At 34.4% G+C, this 23,104-nt stretch overlaps 1 protein-coding gene across 5 annotated transcripts; it reads right to left on the reverse strand.

The window, feature by feature from the left end:
* Window positions 1–316: 316 nt before the first annotated feature.
* LOC125057218 (protein fem-1 homolog B) lies at window positions 317–22,536 on the reverse strand. Of its 5 annotated transcripts, none has more exons than XM_047660772.1 (15): window positions 22,156–22,536; window positions 19,905–20,058; window positions 14,413–14,442; window positions 13,817–14,061; window positions 12,881–13,028; window positions 11,770–11,924; window positions 11,032–11,157; window positions 10,346–10,543; window positions 9,857–9,940; window positions 9,288–9,374; window positions 8,730–8,810; window positions 7,903–8,036; window positions 6,984–7,102; window positions 6,154–6,285; window positions 317–3,087 (listed from the first exon to the last, which is right to left on the reverse strand). In XM_047660772.1, the coding sequence occupies exons 1-15, from the start codon at window positions 22,297–22,299 to the stop codon at window positions 2,933–2,935; spliced, it is 1,992 nt and encodes a 663-aa protein (XP_047516728.1). In that variant the 5' UTR covers window positions 22,300–22,536; the 3' UTR covers window positions 317–2,932. The 5 variants fall into 5 exon arrangements, with proteins under 5 accessions (XP_047516728.1, XP_047516720.1, XP_047516738.1 ...); XM_047660764.1 differs by having other exon boundaries at window positions 8,730–8,813; XM_047660782.1 differs by having other exon boundaries at window positions 6,154–6,273; window positions 8,730–8,813; window positions 22,156–22,535.
* Window positions 22,537–23,104: the final 568 nt, after the last annotated feature.

Below are 23,104 nucleotides of genomic sequence, written 5' to 3' on the forward strand. Positions count from 1 at the left end.
GCTTCTTTTTGTGTATTTATTGCCATAATTTTTGGTAGAACATCATTTATGTCTATTTCGGTTATTTTCGTAGTATGTTCAGCAAATTTAATTTCATTAGTTTCAAGAAGACATCACTTTAGTTAGATAAAATTTATTGAAGGTATTTTTTCGAACACAGAAGAAGGCCGATCACCTACTTGCCAATTAGAAAACCAAATCACCACGAAACTGTCACCACCATATTTCTGTCATGAATAAAGTTTTTATTATTATTATTTAACTAACATAAAAATCTGAGGTCCAGACCTAAAAAGCTGTAGCCACTGGTTCATACTGCATTTTATTAAGAACATAAAGGCATTTTACCCCGGTTTATTAACTTATACCAATAAAATATCTCATTACTAGCAAACCTATGCTCTAACTAAATTGTGCATTCGATTCAACTAAGTTTACACATTCCATGAGGGTTTCGAACAAATTTCAACAGTCAATTGTCAACGTCAATGTCGGTTACGTCAAATCGAACAGATAATTTCTCATGCCACCTCAGTGACACTTATCACTTATATACATTCGTTATTTATAAATTCAAAGGCCGAAATCTCTTACCTAAAAGCCCCGTGTGGCTTTCCTAGCCTATAATATTCTATAATTATCACATTGTATTTTTCCTTAAATATTTGCATGCATTGAGGTTGAGTAATATTGAATAACAACACTTAATTTGAATATTGTCAATGGTGCAATTAAAAATACCGCCATTATATTGAACTGTCAGTTTCAAAATTGCTTCTGTGCTCTGTGGTGTCATGTATTTTTAAATTTGCTCTCAGTAAGAACATAGACTATTAAGAGATTTATTATTATTTGTTTTGAGCGTGTTTTTTTTCGCTTTTCTCGTATAATTTCGTTGTCGATCAAAATTACCCAATCTCTCACTTAATCTATAACTTTGAGCCATTTGATAATATTATGTTGCATCACATCTCGAACACATACACAGTGTTCAACTCATTTTACAATTCGTATGATAAATGCTTTAACATACAAGATGGACGAAAAACATATGGCAGACAAAATCGGTCGAATAACAATAAAATTAATTTAGAATATTTACAGTTAATATCAAAATGTAGATTATGTAAATAACTGATATATCTGTGTCATTAAAACTAACGCCCGAAACGGTAAATTGTCAACTCAAGTTGTAGACCATTTGACAGCCGTTATTTTGAATTATGCTAAGCATAAGTTATAGATTTAATTTGTGCCTGATCTGTGTTATGTATGGCAAGTTGTAATGTTCAATTTGGAATATAAAGAAAATAGCAAATTACCATTTCGGACACAACTAATACAAAAATATATGTAGAACAATAATATAAATTAGGGTAATATGAAAATATATATTCATAAGTATGTATTCAAACTATCAGTGTGTAGCTTTTTCGCCTTAGAACGAGTGAATTATATTTCCTTATAATATATTAAAAAATATAAATGGCCAAACGAGGCCCAATTTAATAAATATATCTCTTACGAACCAAAGATTCAACCATCTTTGAATAGAATAAGAATTTAAATAAACATTAAACAACCACAATTCAAATTCTACTTTTAGAATTCGTAACGTGGTTTCAATAATAATGGACACAAAAATTATGCGAGTTATATACCGACCATTTTACTTTTGACAGCTGACACTTTGACAATATACAGCGTTGTCAATAACAAAATATCCTAAGCAATAAAAAGCAGCATTGATGTCATTTGTCATTGCCAAGAACGAATGAAACCAACCCCCTTTTTAATAGCTTGAAACGCGTTTTTTACATGTTAAAACCATTTGAAGTTGAATTTAATATCATAAGTCCGACATTTCGCGTTTTTTAATATATTGTTAATTCAGTTGTACATTCTGATTATCTGTCAGTATGGTCGGAATATAATCCGTTTTTTACACAGATAATATCACCTCTATACAACCATTGTACTATTTTTCTAACATAAAATGTTAAATAATATCGCTTAATGTCAATAGAAGCTTCGTAAATAACTTAGTATAATACGACTTTCGTATTAGTATTTATACGAAAACTCGTAAGTCATTGTCAATATTAAAACAGGTGTCCCAGACATTAACGTCAAGACGAAGTCAGGAATAAAGCATAGATAGGATGGCATAACGATTAATTTAAACTTTGGTATGACAATAATTAAAAAAATAACAATTTTATTTATTAATTCCCTGGGGTTCTACCTGCACTATCACCTAACTACCGATTGACGTTGATTTATGGGACAACCTATATAGATTATAGGCCACTTAAATTTAGTAACTGCTCAAACAGCTTTATTATACGGGCTCTGTGCACTCACTATATGACTGAAATGGCACAATGCCATGTGTGTGTGACAATAACGAAGAAAAATAATATTACAATTTGACATATGATACATATCGATAGTTTCATGTATATAGATAAAGCTTTAAATAGAATATCATAGTCTTGTAATGTCAAATTAAATGGCAAATTTTGCTCTATAGTTTCGCTAACCATTTAATTTTTACGTGAATCTTACCGCAATTTCGAATCTAATCCAACATTGTTGAATAAAAAATATTAATTATAAAACACAATGCATCAATAAATTTTTTAGAAATTAAATATATGAAAATAATAATATACGGGATATGTCAAAGACGTCACACGACTATCGTAACCTAGACTGTCATGATACGGGCCACGATACGATATCTGTGGTTAGCCTATATTTTAAAGAATATAATAATATATCTTTAAGCCTTTGAGCAGTTCCTAAATTTGACGTAACATTTTTGCATAGTATTGGATCAGAGTTCTATATTTCAGTAAAGATAATATGAATTACGTGTTTATTGCTTCGTATTAAAGTATATTTTAAAATAAAATTAAAGTATACTTAATTATACAGGATAAACTCCGTGCATGATGAGGAAATCGTGTAAATCTTTTGGCACTTGCTCGGGACGGTACTTCGATCCGTGGTGCGCCAGCGCGGACGCTGCTAGACAGCTCAGCCTAGGGTTTAGCGCAGAACGGACAAGAGACTCTGCTGGACCTAGAAATTTTAATTTTAAAAATAAAGATTTTTAGTGTAAAGGCAAAATTAATAATATAAGGCCGGCGCCGCAACTGTAATTTCCAATAGAGAAGCGATCCCAAAGTTTTTGTATGCAATTTGATAAAGTTCTTTGAATATTCGTAGCGTTGATGGACCTAAGAGCTCATTTACACGAGCGGCCGGGGTAGAAAAACTTTACGTTGAAGTCGGGGTCACAGTCTCTATTGGGATTTACAGAGTAACGGCGCTGTAGCCAAATATTAACCAGCCCTGCGATTCTGTAACTCACTTTTCGAACTCACACATAGTAGGAGAGGTGGCACCAATTTTTGGGCAGGTATTTGAGGCAAGCTGAAAACTTGTCACATACCTCTCCTATTATATTCCAACACGGAATTGCAGACCTGGCTGGTGAGCAGCGGGGCTAAATCAACCCCTACATTTTTGAAAATATTAATTTTTTTTTCCCAAAAATATATTTGAGGCAATACGCAATTTATATATGTTGCAGTGTAATACTTAATAAATACGAAAAAAAATAAGCCAGACAATTTAATCGGGGCTTTAACATTACCAGACGCGTGCAAATATTTTTTCAAAAAATTATAAAAAATGTTTTTGAGGCAGCTTGAAATTCTAATGGAGTGTTATTTATAACTATAAAATAAAATTCCCAAAAAGACAGATCATTTCGGTAGGGCTTTCTACCTGCCAGGCGATCAAACAAATAATGGATGGGTACGGGCCTGTACTACTATAGACAAGCTGTAGTGTGAGAGAGAGCGCATATCGACAGCTGTCTTCGTTCTGGCTTGCCGCTTTACTATTGGCTCTAGTGAGGCCACGTGACTTACAATAACCCATGAGGTTTTTAGTTAGAATTTCGGAGTCGTTACTTTCAGTCGTATTATTCTACTAATGGTATTATTACACTATTTAAAACTCAAATAATTAGAAAATGTCTAGTGAAAAGTTAGTTTGTGTTATTTGTAAAAAAAATGATGCTAAAGTGATTGCTTTTGTGGAGAAAACTCTCAAAAAAAGTCAGGAGGTGTTAAATATCCGTAAACATCATAGGTTAAAATATAATCATATTGTTTTGCCAGTGATTCCTAACCTTTCAGATGGTTATCACACAAGTTGTTATAAGAATTTTATAGCTTTGATGAAAAAATATAGTGAAAATACTGTGATTGAATCCAATATTTATACTCTTACAAAAGGTATTGTATTAATTTAATTATTTTTCAAGCATTACATACTGATAAATAAAATTAAGCATTTACAGCACTAAGTTACAGACACTGAAAATGAACCTTTCAGAAAAAAAATAAAAAATGATGATCCCTCTACTTTACCTGCATGCAAATCTGAATTAAAACAACATCTTTTAAGAACGCAATATATAACAAGCATTTGGAGAATATATGCAATATATCCAAATGCTTGATTTTATTTATCAGTATGTAATGCTTGAAAAATAATTAAATTAATACAATACCTTTTGTAAGAGTATAAATATTGGATTCAATCACAGTATTTTCACTATATTTTTTCATCAAAGCTATAAAATTCTTATAACAACTTGTGTGATAACCATCTGAAAGGTTAGGAATCACTGGCAAAACAATATGATTATATTTTCACCTATGATGTTTACGGATATTTAACACCTCCTGACTTTTTTTGAGAGTTTTCTCCACAAAAGCAATCACTTTAGCATCATTTTTTTTACAAATAACACAAACTAACTTTTCACTAGACATTTTCTAATTATTTGAGTTTTAAATAGTGTAATAATACCATTAGTAGAATAATACGACTGAAAGTAACGACTCCGAAATTCTAACTAGAAACCTCATGGGTTATTGTAAGTCACGTGGCCTCGCTAGAGCCAATAGTAACGCGGCAAGCAAGAACGAAGACAGCTGTCGATATGCGCTCTCTCTCACACTACAGCTTGTCTATAGTAGTACAGGCCCGTACCCATCCAATATTTGTTTGATCGCCTGGCAGGTAGAAAGCCCTACCGAAATGATCTGTCTTTTTGGGAATTTTATTTTATAGTTATAAATAACACTCCATTAAAATTTCAAGCTGCCTCAAAAACATTTTTTATAATTTTTTGAAAAAATATTTGCACGCGTCTGGTAATGTTAAAGCCCCGATTAAATTGTCTGGCTTATTTTTTTTCGTATTTATTAAGTATTACACTGCAACATATATAAATTGCGTATTGCCTCAAATATATTTTTGGGAAAAAAAAATTAATATTTTCAAAAATGTAGGGGTTGATTTAGTCCCGCTACTCACCAGCCAGGTCTGCAATTCCGTGTTGGAATATAATAGGAGAGGTATGTGACAAGTTTTCAGCTTGCCTCAAATACCTGCCCAAAAATTGGTGCCAGCTCTCGGACCAACAGCGGTTTTCGCATCAGCGGTCGCTCTCAAATCTGTCGTAAAGCAGTAATTTTATGATTTGGCATTCTGAAAAGGTGGGAGCTTGTAGTTTATTGTTTATCAGAATGCCTAATCATAAAATTACTGCTTTACGACTGATTTGAGAGCGACCGCCGATGCGAAAACCGCTGTGTGAGTTCGAAAAGTGAGTTACAGAATCGCAGGGCTGGTCTTTAAGTGTTTAAACCCTAAAAGGAAACAAAGAACTTTATGCTAATAAAGTGTACAGTACGCTGAGAACAATACGCTGCTGGCTGGCTGGGATAAAATGTTGGCCATTTTTTGAAATAACTAAATCTTAATATAGTGTTACGTAAATTGTCATCATAATATAACCACACATTTTAAATATATGCAAATTTTAACCTATTATTATATAAAAGTATATTCCACGACCTTTCTGTCTACGATATCGTAAAATAACAGAAAGGTTAAATATTAAAATCAAATAGTTGTTAGTCTTTACCTATGAAATTGGAGATTTATAAAAACATTTTGGATTTTTTTTATTACAGCTAGCCGGGGATCGAACCTACGACCTCAGGGATGATAGTCGCACGCTAAAGCCACTAGGCCAACTCCGCTTACATAATGTATACGTACCCCCGATAGAAGCGACCAGAGGGGTGATCCCGTCCATGTCCATAGCGTCGACGTGTGCGCCGCGTGCGAGCAACTCACACACACAGCCGCACAACGCCTCGCTCCACGCTTCCCGTTCCTCTACACATAGGACTGCACATTTATACTTAGCCTCTGCCTTCGACTGCTTTGCAATTCGCAAAATAAAAAAAAAATAAACAAAACACGGATAAAGATTTCATCATTTTTTTATTTTACAGGAGGCAGACGGGCAGGAAGCTCACCTGATGTTAAGTGATACCGCCGCCCATAGACACTAGCACTGCCAGAAGGCTCAAAAGCGCGCTGCCGGCCTTTTAAAAATTGGCCCCTTAGTTTTTGTTGAGCGCAGAATAGCCCCCCAAAGAGTACGAAGGGCAGCCTGTGCGTCCACCAACGGGTGCTGCGTGTCCCGGTGATGGACGCCCAGAGGGGGATTCTCCACCGCGAGCGCGTGTGGTACCCCCCCTGGGGTAGATTCTGTTTTTTCTGCACCTTCATATTTCTTGTGGAGGGAGGGGAGGGGGATGGGCTCCATTGCCATTATTGGTGGATAAATTCCTGATTTGCACTCAAAAATAATAAAAAAATCTCCTATTGGCTAAACGCGAAACGTTTATTTTCTTACTTCTTTACTTTATCATTATTATTTTATATATTTTTAAAAACTAAACCACGGGTTTATTGGCGCTGGAGACGTATACTATATATTTATAATTGTATATGTATACATGTAGATAACTAAAACGAAGCATATAATGAAAACAGATTAAATAAACAAAAACCTCTCTCAAAATATTGATAGCACTCACCAGGCATATACTGATAGGACAGCAACGCAACGTGTAGTGCAGTTCTCCTCGAGTCATCGGCCACGTCCACATTCACACCGCACTCTAGAAGCAGTCTAGTTGTTCTTGTGCAAGGGAATCTGAAATTCGAACAAATTCATTCAATTGAATATCATGCCTCGTTATAAATTAACCAAATTGCAGCGTTTATCCTAACTCTGAGTTCACTTCATTCATCTATCTCTTTTCATCACAGCGTAAACCCAATTAGAAGGAAAGAGACGAAAGATGCCTTGGTTTTAGTGAACCAATGTACGAGTATGAATATAATGTTAGAAAAACCTAAATCGCGATGTGTATGCAGCTATTATTATATTAATTTCCAGAAACCCGATCATAATAATTTAAGGAGATTGTTTCTTAAATAGACAAAAAAATACTGATTCAATTATTAAACCCCGCCTTTTTCTGAAGCCGATTAAAAATGGCCGCTTTACTTGACATTTCGTATTCTAGTTCTACACCAAAACCAAAATCAGAACAATATTTTATGAAATAACTTTGGATAAAAATGACATAACTACGTCTAAAATTGTCAATTACTCACTTGTATGAGAAAACCATAAACTTTTTCAATACAATTTTATAAATTAAAAATGGCTTTGTTAGAAAAAAGTGTATAAAAAGAGTTAATTCAGATCAAATAATAAGGCCTAATTTTATAAGCGTTAAAGATATTCATTTAAATCATAAAAGTAATTCTTAATATTTTTTCCTTCTTAATGGTGGCTGGAAGAGATCGCTTGTTACCTATAAACCCCTATTTTTTTATTATTGTAGATAGATATTTTTTATTACAAAAAAAAATCCTAGAAATAATACACATGGCAAAACAAACGTTTGCCGGGTCAGCTAGTATATTAATAAAAACATAACTTACTGGCAAACATCACTAGTATGAAAATCGTCAACTGGCGTCCGTCTGTCCACGGCGAGGTGCAACAGAGTACCGCCCGTACGAAGACTCACGTCACGCAGATTGAACACTGAACATCTTGTCAGTCTGTTTGTTTGCTGCAAACACAAAACTATAATGGGTCAACGAAAATAAAAACAATTTAAAATTAAGAGTATAGTTTTTGTTTAATATGCATACTTATCACCTCGAAAAGACCTTTACTGAAAGCTACAGCTCGCTACTTCGCAAAAGGAAATGCTTAGGGAACTATAGAGTTATTTTTCAATTTGTTCTTATATTTTTATACGCTCCTGATAGCAGGGATTTCTGATGTACATACACTGTCTACTTTTTATAATAATATGCGTTAGGGAGCGTTCAAGTATTACGTAACGAATTTTGGAAGGGGGGGGGTCCTTTTGTAAAACGTTACGATGCGGGGCGGGATTGAATTACGCGTTATGTTAATATTATTTTCGACTTTCCAGTACTTTACACCACATAATGGTAACTTTAGGTATAAAGAGTCACTGGATGGTCACGAAACGTTTTACTAGTTGGTACAGAAAAACGTTACGGCACGTTACATGGGGGGGGGGTCAATAATCTCCAAAAATTGCGTGACGTAATACTTGAGCGCGTAATATTTGATAAAAAAGAGCAAAAGAAAAACGAAATAGACACGTACGCACACACACACTCGCATACGTACGCACACGGACGCACATACGAACGTAGTCACCCATACTAATTTTTTTACTAAGGATTTTTTTTTTCATATTTTGAAATTTTAAATAAGCTATTCTCACCTCATCATTATTAGGATTCTCAAGCAACCTAGCAGCAACAGCAACAAGATAGAGAGCAGTCCGTACATTGCTCTCGTACTCCTCCTGAAAAAGATCTCACTACAGAATTTAATTTAAACTAACTCAAGTCTTTCCTTCCGTGTCCTCTTATTAAAAATATGGTTTATTAGTTTTAAGATATCCAAAACGTATACACACAGTATACATATATTAAAAATAATTTTTGTTATGGATACTCTAAATTACTGAACTAATTTATAAAATTTCTCCAATATAACGCTATATTATTCCTAAGTAGTAAAGATTTTTGTTTGTAATAGAAACTTTTTACAAATTCTTTCACAGTAGTAGGCTATATCAAAAATTTATTTATCTATTTATTATCGTTTATTACTAGCGAACTTGACGTTCACACATATTGAATACAAAAAAAAACATCCAACTATAGATTTCAACCATTCTCGAATCCACGAACACAACATTTTTATCAAAATCGATCAAGCCGTTTACGTTAAATTTAATTAAAGACACACAGAAGAGTAAGAAGATGAAACGTACTATCAAAGCTTCAGTGTCACTCTCTATCTCGAGTCTTTTGATACCTCTTCGCAATTCTTCAGCGCAAGCCTCCAATACAAAACATACCTGAAAAACATTCTTTGATTAAATATTTTTTTTTAAAATGGGTCACCTTTATCACTTATAAAATAACTTTTCTTAAAACTAATAATTACAAAAAAATCAAGTATCAAAGTCAAGTAAATACATAATAATGAGTTATGAGCAGTGTTGGCCTAGTGGCTTCAGCATGCGACTTTCATCTGAGGTCGTAGGTTCGATCCCCGGCTGTGCACCAATGGAATTTATTTCTATGTGCGCATTTAACATTCGTTCGAATGGTGAAGAATAGATTTAGTATAGTTAATGCGTGAAAGACGAAAATTATGGCGAAAAAGGGTGGATGGGTAGTTTAAGATAGGATCTAAATGGAAGGTAATGGAATAATAACTTGAAAAAAATATATTTTCTAATAACAGTTCGTGGCATCCAAACATTTTGGTTTGGTCCTTCGAGCCGGAACAGAAATAACCAGCGCGCAATTTTAGTAAGAAATCGAATAATATTACCTGATAAAGCGGTAATTCAATTCCAATATGAATCATCTGCGAAAACACCTGAGCGAACCTCAGTAGATCTTTAACAACCGACACCTGGAAAAAGGAAAAGTGTTATTAGTCAGTGAAAATCCTCAAATGGACGCCGTGTGACACGCAGAGATTCATGCCTAGAAAATATTACCTATGGCCTATATAATATGTGCTGACACACCGAATTTCACATAAATCAACCAAGATCAACTTAAAGTGGCAGCTAGGTGAGGGGTACCGGGTTCGATTCCCGGTTCGAGGGCAAGTTTTAATTTAATTTAAAATTTGTTCTCGGCCTTTGGGAGGGTTGTGCGGTACCGGGTGAGTGCCTAAACCGTACAGTCTATGTACCATGTCCTCACATGGTCGAATTTCTAAGGCAAAAAGCACGAATTTAAAAATTTTATACTTGACGCTGGCTGCACAAACCGTGCCAGAGCCATAATAAAAAAAAAAAGATCAACTTACAGAGTTAAGAATCCGTAGTGTAAGGGCGTGTCTCCACAACGCGAGGCACCGTTCGAACCTTGCTTCGTCAGCAAAAACCGCGCCCCTAAACACCACCGGGTGGGGCAGATCTGGACATGTACGACCGAGAATTCGCTCGCGGACTGTTAGACCTTCCATGTGCAACGCGTGTGGGTTGCCGTGTAGTCTCTCCACCTCCTGAGGTCAAAAAACAATTCATTTATTAAAATGTACCGACAGACGAAACAACTTGTGACCACTTATTTTTTTATGTAACGGGGAAGAGGCTCACCTGATGGATGAGGTGGTTTTATTTATTTAATTTGTTTACCACATCATACATAATACTATATCTATAGTATATTTACAAGCTATCTTTTTTAAAATATATAACAATTATGATAAACATAAATTAACAATGCTTTTTTTAAATAGATCAACCCACTACCGAATAATAACAAGCTCTGGATAAGTAGTAGTAGTCCATGTTAAGTGATACCGCCGCTAAAGACACTCCCATTGCCAGAGGATTCGCAAGTGTGTTGCCGGCTTATTAAGAATTAGTACGCTTTTTCTTGGAGGTTCGACAAACATGTTACAATTTTTACATTCTATTTAAAAAAAAATTAAATGTCAAACTTTTTTTTATAGTAAGATTACAATAACAACAATATTTTTGTAATTACCTCCAAAGTGGTACTTTCTCGCCAGTTATCATAGGCCGGTATGGGGTCGGCAGGTTTCTTCAGCAGCTGACCATATCGAGTGTCGTATCTCATCGTCATTGCTCTGTGTAGGTATTGATACGCCATCTGTCAATCAATTGTTTAATTTATATTTCAAAAAAACTAAAAAGTATTTACTATAAAGATTGCACAGAGTAGTACATATTGTAAATGCTGGGGTTAGATTCAATAATCATTATATTGTTCTTTCATTGAGCACAGAACATTATTACTAACACATGACAGCTGTCAGCAGTCACTAATTGACACGTCACGGTCACGATGACAAATTTCACTTTGTCATCTTTATATATATATAAATCTTCTGCCAGTCTGTCAGTGTTTTAATAATGTGTGTGTATTCAAGAGGATACGAGAAATATTTAGATGATGTTGTTAAAACATGTGTACAGGAAAACAAATGTCATGGGTTTTTTTTCAAATTATTCATCAGTCAAAAAAGTACTACTAGTACTAAATAGTAGACACAGTGCAGACAGGAATGGCGGGATTTGTAGGAGGCCTTTGCATAAAAAAGAACGAGATAGAAATATTTAATGTGTTTAAGTAGAAAAGTATCTGAAATAGGAGGCTATTATTAGTATTCATAAGTCATTAATTTAGTGATTTACCTTATTGAAGACAATTCATCTTATTATCCAACAACTAGTGGGTGGTTTTAATCAAATATAACCTTACCCGTAAACAATAATATTCTTTATCATTAGCAAACGAAGCGCCAAGTAGCTCAAAAGCATCAATCGCCTGAGCGCGCGTGACGTCCGGCCTCGCCGCGAGTATTTCCACTACTGACGCACGGGCCCGTTCCGCTGCACACTGCAGCGGTGTCATGTCTGGAATATAAAAGTCATTTTATTAAACCAACGATAATATATTTATACATATTGATTGAGCCTATGTCCTCAGCTCCAGCCGCCCCACACGCGCGTAACGATCGGTTCATAATTTCACAATGTTGCTAGTGTAAAAAAAGGTTATTGGCTATCTGACCGGATTAAAAACTATTTCATATTATTTACTAGTGACAATAGAACCTACACAAAATGTTATCGAAGTGAAACTTCTTTACCGGGGTTGGAAAAAAATTTAGTGTAACATTTTTTCGTTACGCGTCACATTTTTCGGTTACGCGCCATGTTGCTTTTTGAAGTCAAACTTCTTTATCGGCGTTGGAATGAAAGTTCTTTATCGACGTATGGGAGAAATTTTGTAGCAAATCGTCACGTTTTTCGATTACGCGCCATCTTATTCTTGTCCCTACCACGGTTGATCCGAAGAGATTCGAAGCCATTAATAACAAAAACATATAATAACGATAACAATGATAGTAATAATTCTATTACAATTAATGAAATTCTGTAATCATCCTAGTAGTAATAAGGTAAAATGAAATAATTGTATTCATGTCTATGATAATAAAAGCCTTTTGTTAAACTTTATTTAACCAATTTCGTTAAGTTGCATATAGTAGATCATTTTTCGAAAAATAAGGTCATAAAGAAGTTTCACTTCTTAAGTGTGTACACCTAGTACACGCACACATTTTATTTTAATTCTGTTAAGTGTGTTCTTAAATTACACAAATACACATGTAACTCCAATATAGTGTTAAGTTTTTATTTACTACCGATAAACACGCTATTGGACAGGGCAAAAAATAAACTGTCATCGAGAGTAATCTGTATAAAAGATGGCTTTAAAATAATCACTTATTTATACAAAATCATAATTTAAAAGATTGATCTTTATACTATTATTACTAGGACACATTTCCCCCCTAAGATCTCACCATTTTGGTTAGTTAGCATTTTGGCGTTATGGTCTATCAGGGCGCAAACGACGGCTGCATGTCCACATTCTGCTGCAAAGTGCAACGCAGTCGCACCGCATAGCGCCCTATCGTCCACTCTTGTTCCGCTTTCCAATAAAAATTGTACCTGGAACAATTTTCACTCAGCTCAACGTATTATAGAGAAAGAGCAGCATCAGAGCTAAAGGGGGGAGCCTCGACTGAAGGCCCTAGTGACTAAGATCGAGAAATTGTATAAAGCCTTTTTTGCGAACTTGCGAATCGACTCCCGGTGGGGGTCTTCCCCGGGAGATACGACCACAAATTGTTACCCAGAGTATACTCCTCTCTCAAAGGCCGGCAACGCACCCAGTTAAAAAGGCTGTGATGACTGCCCTTTTAAGGCGTCCCATATACTTGTTTGCCATCCCCCCTAGAAAAATATAGCCTTGACGGTCGGAATTTCATTGTTATCGCATTTCAGGGAATGAAATCATCCTCATTATTTGCAGGCGCAGATTCTTCGCTACTTGTATAATGTATAATTTAGAACATATAACATATTATGTATCACTAGGTCATCATTTATAATTTTGTAATCTATTTTTTCTATCTAGTAAGAATTGTTCCGTATCGACTGTTGTACTACTGCTTAGTCAAGGGAATTGTATTCCTAACGAGAAATAAATATCTCAAACAGGTAAACCTGCTAAAAACAGATGAGCCTTCCAGCGTTCCAGGTGTCCACGGGCCGCCGTTAAGAAGTGACCTGTCTTCTCGTTTATATTCCAGAACTATCTAGTTAAATTTTCGTATAGTATTTATATAGCAATTGTATTTCGGCTAAGTTGTGGTTGCTGTTTAACTCGCTAGATGGCGCTACAAGCAAAAACAAATAATATACTGTGATAATGTGACATGTAAAAATAAACTTACGACATCCAAATGCCCCTTATACGCCGCAATCATTAGGCATGTGTTATTGTATTTGTTAGCCTTGTGAATATCAGCACCATGCCTGACTAAATACTTCACGATATCCAAGCGGCCATCAAAACAAGCAGCTCTCAGAGGGGTACTTAAAGTCTTCGTAGCATGATTCACGTTGGCCCCGGCTCGAACAAGTCTTTTCACTATTCCTAAGTGACCAGCACCTGCCGCGCACCATAGCGCTGTGGCTCCTGGAATATTTAAAAAGTTCTATAACACACATTCGAAACGTTTTCACCAACAATTGTAAAGAGAAACTAGATGGCGCTTTTGTAAGTCGAAATAACGACAAGCGCTTTTCGTTCGATACAAATTTTATGACAGCTCGGAAGTTAGCAACAAGTCCATGCTCAGTTCCGGTAAAAGTTTATACAACGTTGTATACAAATTTTACATTTTGCGCATCGTTAAGACACTTCGATACACCATGAAGTTTGCATCGGACATATAAAATATCGAAACCAGTCGTCTATTAAATTTGGTTGGGGATTGGTGGTGGTGAAAACGAAAACCTAATCTATTTCTCTACGATGAAAACTAACCTGTCAAGTACAAAAATTCCCTGATGGTTTCTAAAAGCAAATAAAAATTAAAATGTTTCCCTTTGTTCGTGAATAAAGCAATTATAGTCAACTAAATGAGTATTTATCATCATTATAAACAAGCATACAATAAAACAGCCTTTATTAAAAAAACGTGTGTGTACTTATGTACACGCTTTAAAAGTTATACTTCTTTGACGTAACAAAACACAAATCTCAAAAAAAAATATTCTACGTTTGTATAAAAAACGACACTAAGAATGGAAAAAAGGTATTTAATACATTGAAAGTTTATAACGCATTATCTAGTTAAATAAAGTTTATTTAAATAGCACAAAATAAAATGTTGACTATAGCTAACTTCAGGGTTTCGGTTTTTTGTGACGGTATGCGCGCGCATCGTAAAAATTTACTCTCATCATTATAACGCGCCAAAAGAAGTATAACTTCAAAAATATACGTTATTTGCGGAACAAAGCATCTAATCTATTTCAATCCCAGCCTCGCTTAGTTACGCGATGATAACAAATAAACTTATCGCGTTTTGTGAAATTGCAAGTCAGCGTAGCGATTTATAACAAATAGAATTTAATTGGTATAAATCATAAACGCACAAAGATCTGGATTATTGCCAAACTTTTCGAACGAACACGTTACCAGTTTCTTTGTGTACAAGCGGGCAAGCTAATTATAAAATGCCACGCGCACGGGCGGATGACTGCGTAAAAAGTCAACGACACACGACCCCAAGAGAGTACATCCTTTTGATAAATAGAACACGCCAGATACGTAAACAAACTTTTTAAAATAAAGAAGAATTAAAACATTAATGTGCGAACGACACATGCAATATATTAGTGTTATTCAGTATGTTATATTTTCGACAATTACATTCAAAATCTATTATAACGACATCGAAGGGACTACTCATCGTCGTAAAAACCGATAGTCGCGACAGACGATGGCGTTGTTATTAAGTACCTAAAGCCGGAATTAGTTGCATGAAACTAATTTCCCCAAATAATCGCGGAGGGCTCGAAACTCTGTTATGAAATTAATGCATGCATTACGAAAATATTATAAACTGTTGGTAAAATTAATGTCCCGAAATTAGTTTTCATGCCACTAATTTCGTAATACGAGGCATGCCTTTTAAGTTTTGTCGTTTGCAGAAAAAAACACAACTAGAACCTTATAGTACTTTTTATTGTTTTTCAAAGTATACACCACGTAGCTTAATACACTTTTCCATTCGCTTAAACCAGTTATTATAACCAGTGGAGGTGTTCAAAATGGCTGACTTGAAAGCGTCGACTGCTTCTTCTCCGGACTGGAACCTTTGACCACGAAGACTTTTCTTAATTTTTTGAAATGTAAAGAAATCGTTAGGGCTTAGGTCAGGACTGTATGGAGGATGGTCAAGAATTTCTACTTTTTCCTGCTTCAAATACTGAATTGTTTGACGAGCGCTGTGTGAGCTTGCGTTGTCGTGGTGCAGGGTGATGCGCCGCTTTAAGTTAGATTTTCGAAGTTTGGCGATGACTTGTGGTAAACAAACTGTGGTATACCACTCTGCGTTAACTGTTCTACGATCTTCAAGTGCAATAGTCGCAACATGGCCGGTTTTTCTATCGAACGCGGCCACCATCTTCTTTGAAGTGCTTCGAGAACGAACGAGTTTAGTCGGCTTTGGCTCGTCTTGAAAGACCCAGATTGTAGATTGTTGTTGGGAATCAGGATCGTAGGCATAGATCCAAGATTCGGCATCACTGATGATGTCGTAGACGTGATTTGACTCTCTTCGGTTGAACCTTTGCAGAGTTTTTTTACACCATCTGACGCGGGCCGCCTTGTGATCGTCGGAAAGCAGATGCGGTATCCAACGGCAAACTAGCTTTCTCACACCAAGCGTTTCATGCAAGATCTTCTGAATGGTTGTCCCTGAGATGCCTAATAGAGCCTCTATCTCTCGATACGTCACATGACAATCTTCGAGAATTAGTTGTCTCACAGCAATGATGTTTTCTTCAGTGAAGGCGGATTTTGGGCGTCCTTCGCTAGATTGGTCACTAACACTAGTATGTCCACGCTGGAATTCTAAATACCAGCGTTCGACAGTCTGCAGACATGGGGCTTCATCACTGAACACAGATATTAGCTCTTCAAAACACTGAAGCCGTGTCAGGCCTCTTCTAAAGTTGTAGAAAATTATTGCACGAACATTTTCCTTAGAAAGATTCATTTTCGTACGTAACTTGACAGATTCAAATCGACGCTGTGACTAAACAATAGCATTAATCCTAATACTTTTAACTGTTTTGAGATTCAAAATGTAAACACATTCGAATATAGTACAGGTCCAAATTCAAAGTTGCCGGGAAATATGGAAACGACAGAACTTAAAAGGCATGCCTCGTATTATAATTACGGCTTAATACATACTTTTACCCACCGGGACCTTTGATTTTGGTCAATATAACCGGTATGTTGTTCTAAACGATGTCGTCGTAAACGGTTTTGACTGTATATTAGTGACAAACGAAAAATATCCGAAATAAAGGAATCTTTCTGACGACATAATTCTTGAGTATTTAAAGATATGACGAAGCCTTTATTTTGTCTTCCATGTCTCATTACGATTTGACAAAGAGACTGTTAATTGTTTTCAATAATAATAATAATTTTTATTCAAGAATATAGTACAAAAATATTATGGTCGTACAATCTAAAGTTCGCATATTCTCCCACACATAGTAGCGTGCAAATTTGTTTTGAAAGGTAGAATTTTACACAAAAGTTACAATTACATTATCAGTCATATCATTCTTATATTATTTTATCACTACATCACTAGATTATTAAAATATATGATTACGTTATCAAATTAATATTAATTATAATATTTCACGTAAAGAATAATTAATAGAATATTACATTTATTCCGAAAGTAGTACATTAAGTCGATTATTAAAAATTGTAGTAGGAAATTCTTTGAATGTTTTTGATAGATTATTATATACCTTGATTGCCATGTACAAAAGGTGATTTTTCAATACATTTCCAGATGAATTTTTGGCATAGCCAATTTCTCCATGTCTTACTCAACAGACCCCATTCCCGTTGACATAAAAATATTAATGATTTTCTGAACGAATAGGACATGTCTAAAATATATATACAGGGAATAAAATTTTGAGCATCTTAGACAAAGGTAAGCAACTCTCCACATAGTTTGCTCCACAAATTGCTAATACATTTTGAGCCTTAAATACCCTATTTACTAACTGAATTTCCCCAAACTATAATTCCATAATTATCTAAGTATAAAACATATGCATGATAAGCAGCTAATACCATGGTTATCAGTCATTCAACAGAATAAGGAACTATTCCAGTTTTTATAAACAAGATCAAATTTATAATTAACATTGACTACGTAACTTAAAATATCAATTTTAATATGAAGTTTTTTATCATGTAATTCCAAATTTTCGCAAGTACTACGGAGATTGAGAGAATAATCTACATTGGGTTTCTACTTTAGATAAGATTAGGCGACATTTGCGGGTTTTTTAACAAAATTGAATGTATTACTTATTTAACTAGTGACAAAACTCTCCAAATGTCGGGACTTCGATCTTTAATTTTTTTAAATGGAATCTCGTCGGCCTTAAGGGCCTTTACAGCCCGGCTCGGGATCTTTTGGTGAGCGTAGCTCGGCCGGAATGGGCGTTTTTTCCGCGACTAGCACAAGGGCGTCTCCTGCGAGACTCGGACCTCGGCCTGGGCCATCGCGGGGTGGTAATCGCCTGAAGGGCAGGACGGAAGCTCACTGGAGTAAGCGAAGTACGCAGGTCCTCGCCTTCCCCGGTGAAGGCGGTTTTTTACCCTTTTTTCGACTATTTCTATTTGACGCACCGGCGACTTTTAATTTGTCATTAGCTATCGTGATGCATAATGCGGATCCGTTAGTACATGTCGGGGCCTACTTCGGGACTTTTTTGTCGAGAAAGGCGATCTTTCACTATCCTATATATACCCCGGCAAAAACGTCAAAGAGAGATAATAAAACAAACAACACGAGTCGACATTGCATAATCATAATATCATATATCATATCATTGCTTAATTATTTAGTACCATCGTTATCACTGAGAATAATGTTCCACATACTTTTGATTATAAAACCATTATACATTGAAATAATATTACTTTTTCAAAATAATTCTGAAATCTATTTAATTTAAGGGCAGATACATATTCTCCACAATTTTATTTTGAATACACGTCGGCAATGCGCCAAGATAAGCTATTATTTAGGCAATTTTTGCCGCGCATCACCGCTATGTGGACACAGCTGCCCACTGAAGTATTTTCTAACCAATTCGACTTAAGGTCTTTCAAAGGCCCTAGGCTTAAAAGGCCGGCTACGCACTCGCGAGCCCTCTGTCATTGAGAGTGTCATTGGGCGGTGATATCACTTAACATCACATGAGCCTCCTGCCAGTTAACCCCGTTATATAAAAAAAAAACTGATGACTACATTTTACTGATAAGACTTAATACGTAAAGTAGTCTTCGCAACATGACTATAGGGAGTTTTAATCTACGTCTCTATCCATTTGATAATAAATCTCGTAATTATGATAATACGTAATATAATTCGTATTATTAAATTCAAAAACACAGATTAGTAGGGATCATAGTACAAATAACATATTTTTTTATAGTCACAATATTCAATAATAAAATGCACATAATCGCGCATCTTCGTCCGAAAAGATTACGAGTATTTTGGCAAATCTTATAGCCATCTCCTTAACTTACACGAAAAGACACAGCCGGCATTTAATTTTAAAATATGTAAGCTGGGCTGAGTAAAATAACGCCAGTTTATATTTTATTCAAAGATCTCAGTGTTTTGAATTAAAAAGGGCATGGCTTATTAATTCAAAACGGATTTTTACACGCTTTAATTAGCTTCACCTGTAGGTATGTATGTAACCGACTCCTTCGGACTCGATTTTGACCCACTTTTAACGGAGATTTAATTCAAACTTTGCGCACCTGACAAAGATCGATGACAATGCAATAATCCGAAAAAAAATTAAAAAAATTTAACTAAAAAATAAATAATAGTTAAAAAAAAATAAAAAACACGCTTTTAAAGCTAATCAAACTAAAAAGTGAAAAGTAATTCCTAATTTAGGCTGAAAATGGCGCTCTGTGCCATATTTTTCGTCTAACGAACAACCCACGCTTTTTCACAATAATACCAGTATTTTTTGTTCATTACCATTTTCAGCCTAAATTAGGAATTATTTTTCACTTTTTAGTTTGATGTGCTTTAAAAGCGTGTTTTTTAGTTTTTTTAAACTACATATTACTTATTAGTGATATACTTGCATACATTACAGACCCATTGAGATAACTTACTCCAATTTAACGCCATCAGAATACGCTATCGCCTACATGGATTTCATTTTGCTTACCTTCAATGACATATTCGTCAAACTTTACGGTGCCTTCTGTTTCAAGTCTTACAGGAGGACGGAATTTATCTAAAAGTATTCGCACGGCTGCCTCGCGCCCATGCCTTGCAGCAGCTATAAGTGGTGTACATTTGACTCCATCACAGCATACATCCTATAATTAATAAAACATACAACATATTACAAATCTATAATTTCATTAAGCTATGAATTTATGTTGCTACGAATGAGTAGAGTTATTGCTGGTACTTCAATTTCGCATTGAAAAAAATATAAACGATTTTAAAACAAATAGTGACTTTCACCAGTATAATACTCGAAACAGAACTAATTTGAGTGTACGACCAACCAGGCTCCAGAAGATAAACCACTCCTTATATGGAAATTGTATACGTTTTTACAACAAACTCCCAAGCGAAATTAGAGAATTATCACTAAATACATTCAAAGCCCTTGTTAAACGTAAATTAATCAATAAAGCTTTTTATAAATTTAACGAATATTAAAATGATACTAATCCCTGGGATTGATTTGCTCCAGTTTAAACAATTTGTATGACTCAAAACTTAGTGATTAAAAAGAGTGGCGGAAAGTTTCTTGCCAGTTCTTCTTGCCCGCTCTACACCCCTGACTTGCGAACCGGTAGTAATATAAATTTACAATTAATTTAACTTCTTGTGTGACGTTCATAAGTGTACTTGTTTACCTATATGAATAAAGTTATTTTGAGTTTGAGTATATAACATCAATCAAATAATTTAATTAGCATATATAAATATATTATATTCATAATAAAAAAAAACCTATCATATCTATTATTTAATTGACATGCATGTCATGATAAAGGATTGAATATAAATCTTATATACTACTACTATATCTGCATGGTAACAAGAAATCATTTTTTTTTCTTTTTCAAAATCTTTCTATATATGTAAATCTTAATAGTATTTATGTTTAATACTGTTAAAGCAGAACAAGATAAGACAAGATATTTTAGGTGTTTTATAGAGCATGGATGACCTTATGACTAAATGGTGTGCAAAAATAAATGGGCAGCATTATGCTGCACAATTAAAAATAATAGTCTAAAAGGGAAATTGAAAAGCAAAAAAAAGGTATTTAATAAACATATAGGTCAACTTAAGATACAAGATTATATTTAACTTCGTTTTTAGAAGATACATTCTTATTAAAGTTAAAGATTCAACCAACCATACATAATTTGTGTAATATGAAGTAATATATTTATAAGGAAAAGTGTAACATTTATCATGCACTGTTTCACATGAATTAAGGATAGATCTTACACATGTTACATATCTGATTTAGAATCAGAATAGCCTATGGTTATGACATTATTTAAGGGAAAATACATATTAATCCATGAATGATGATAGGTAGTGAATTCCATAACCTTATTGTAAGCCTAAAAGATTCAGCAAGTTCTATCTAATACTTTGTGTATTCATTTAAATTCACAATTATTATTATTAATACAATTTTAAGTAGCAATAACTCCTTAGACTTGATATGCAGAGTTTATTGAGATTTTGTTATGTGGAGAGACCCTAAGGCTTATTACATTTATAGATACTATCAATGTATGTGTCTAAAAAAACACACAGATACAGAATTGATTTTAAAAACTTAGCTATGTTAGATGATAAGAATGGAATGATTTGCATGTCAGCCAATTTTTTTTATTTAGTAGTAGTTTTGCCTTTACAAAATAAATTATAAACTTTAAATGGGTTTGCAATGCACATGAGAATATTCTGGCAGTGTGTGAACGTGGGCCGCAGTATCTCTTAACATCAAATGAGCAAATGCTTGCCCCCTATTTTATAAAAGTAAATAATGTGTTCTATTTAATAAAAGTAAAATATATATTAGGTACTATTTGCTGTACTACAAAATCATGTAAATAAGTAAGAGTAAAACATAACTTAAACACCACCAAATTCCATTGTTGAGTAAAAAAGTTGATTGATTCCTTTCAACAATGGTTTTCTTTGAGGTTAAACTAATTTTGATTATTACATTTGCTGCCAAACAATGTTAGTAGGATGAATAAATTCCGAATGAATGCATAAGGCCTTCAAAAACAAAAATGTCGCAACAAAAATAATTGCACAACGCACTAGAATCACGCATCAGCTATCATAAAGATTTACACGGATAAAAATAGACATTATTATGAACGTTTTTCTCTTTCAGTCCACAATATATTGATATTCATCAGACTTACGTTGTTTAAAAGGTCGTCTATCTCATCTGTATTTTTTTCATACAATAACGCGTAAAGCGTTAAAGCCATTCCATCTCTGGCAGCGAAAAACACTCGATCTCTTAAACTGCTGGAAACATCGTCCAACATTAGTTTTTCATCCATCGTTATGGATGTACAAAGTAAAAACAATTTAACACTGCACACCACTGCACTTCCAGTAATAAGAATAATGTATTTTAATATAAATTGTTTACGCGCAAACAACGTTAAAACCGCAACGAGACATTACGCGAGAATAGTAAAATAATCGAGAAATGAAAATGAATCGCTTTCAACTCTCAAGTGTCTTGTTTAATTGAAAATCAGAAAATTCTAAAATTGCCAATCGCCAACAGGGAAAACTTCAGTAAGAAATGACAACTGACAAAAATGCATTGAAAATTGACTTACTTCTAAATGTCAACACTTTGACTATAAAGTGGATTTTGTAATCTTGTATACTCACAAGCCACAGAAGAAACTATAATCAAAAATACCTAAATAAAGGTTATTTTAGTGTTTTATATTTTTATAATAAATTAATAATGTTTATTTAAATTTATTGTATATTCATTTGCTGATAAAAAAGTGCGTTTTCCAATTACAGCACTAGAGCGCATTTTGCGGCATAATGCTCAACGTCGAGTGTTCCAACTACAGCAACGCTTCGCACAATTGAGCACTCTCAAAACGAATGCTCTCGCGAGCTTCTCGCAAACAATACCAACACAGTGACAGAAAATTGACCAGTAATCAGTATTCAGTTCTTTAAGTTGGCATTTATCGAAATTTTCGTTAGTAAATATTATTTATTGTTGAAAAATTTGTAAGGCTTTCGTTTCGTCGTAGATTTTGAAAATAATTAAAGTTATTTCAAACTGCAAAAAAAAAATATTAGTATGGATGATAAATAGTTACTTTTTTATAT

Source organism: Pieris napi, chromosome 2 (genome assembly GCF_905475465.1).
Source record: "Pieris napi chromosome 2, ilPieNapi1.2, whole genome shotgun sequence".
In the NCBI taxonomy this organism is placed as follows: domain Eukaryota; kingdom Metazoa; phylum Arthropoda; class Insecta; order Lepidoptera; family Pieridae; genus Pieris; species Pieris napi.

Excerpts from the sequence above, each read along its gene's own strand:
- LOC125057218 (XM_047660764.1), bottom strand. The coding sequence starts at position 22,299 with ATGGATGAAAAACTAATGTTGGACGATGTTTCCAGCAGTTTAAGAGAT. Across the intron at positions 14,443-19,904 it reads TGACGAATATGTCATTGAAG|AAACCATCAGGGAATTTTTG; the intron begins GTAAGCAAAATG and ends ATTTGCTTTTAG. Across the intron at positions 8,037-8,729 it reads AGAATCCTAATAATGATGAG|CAAACAAACAGACTGACAAG; the intron begins GTGAGAATAGCT and ends TTGTGTTTGCAG.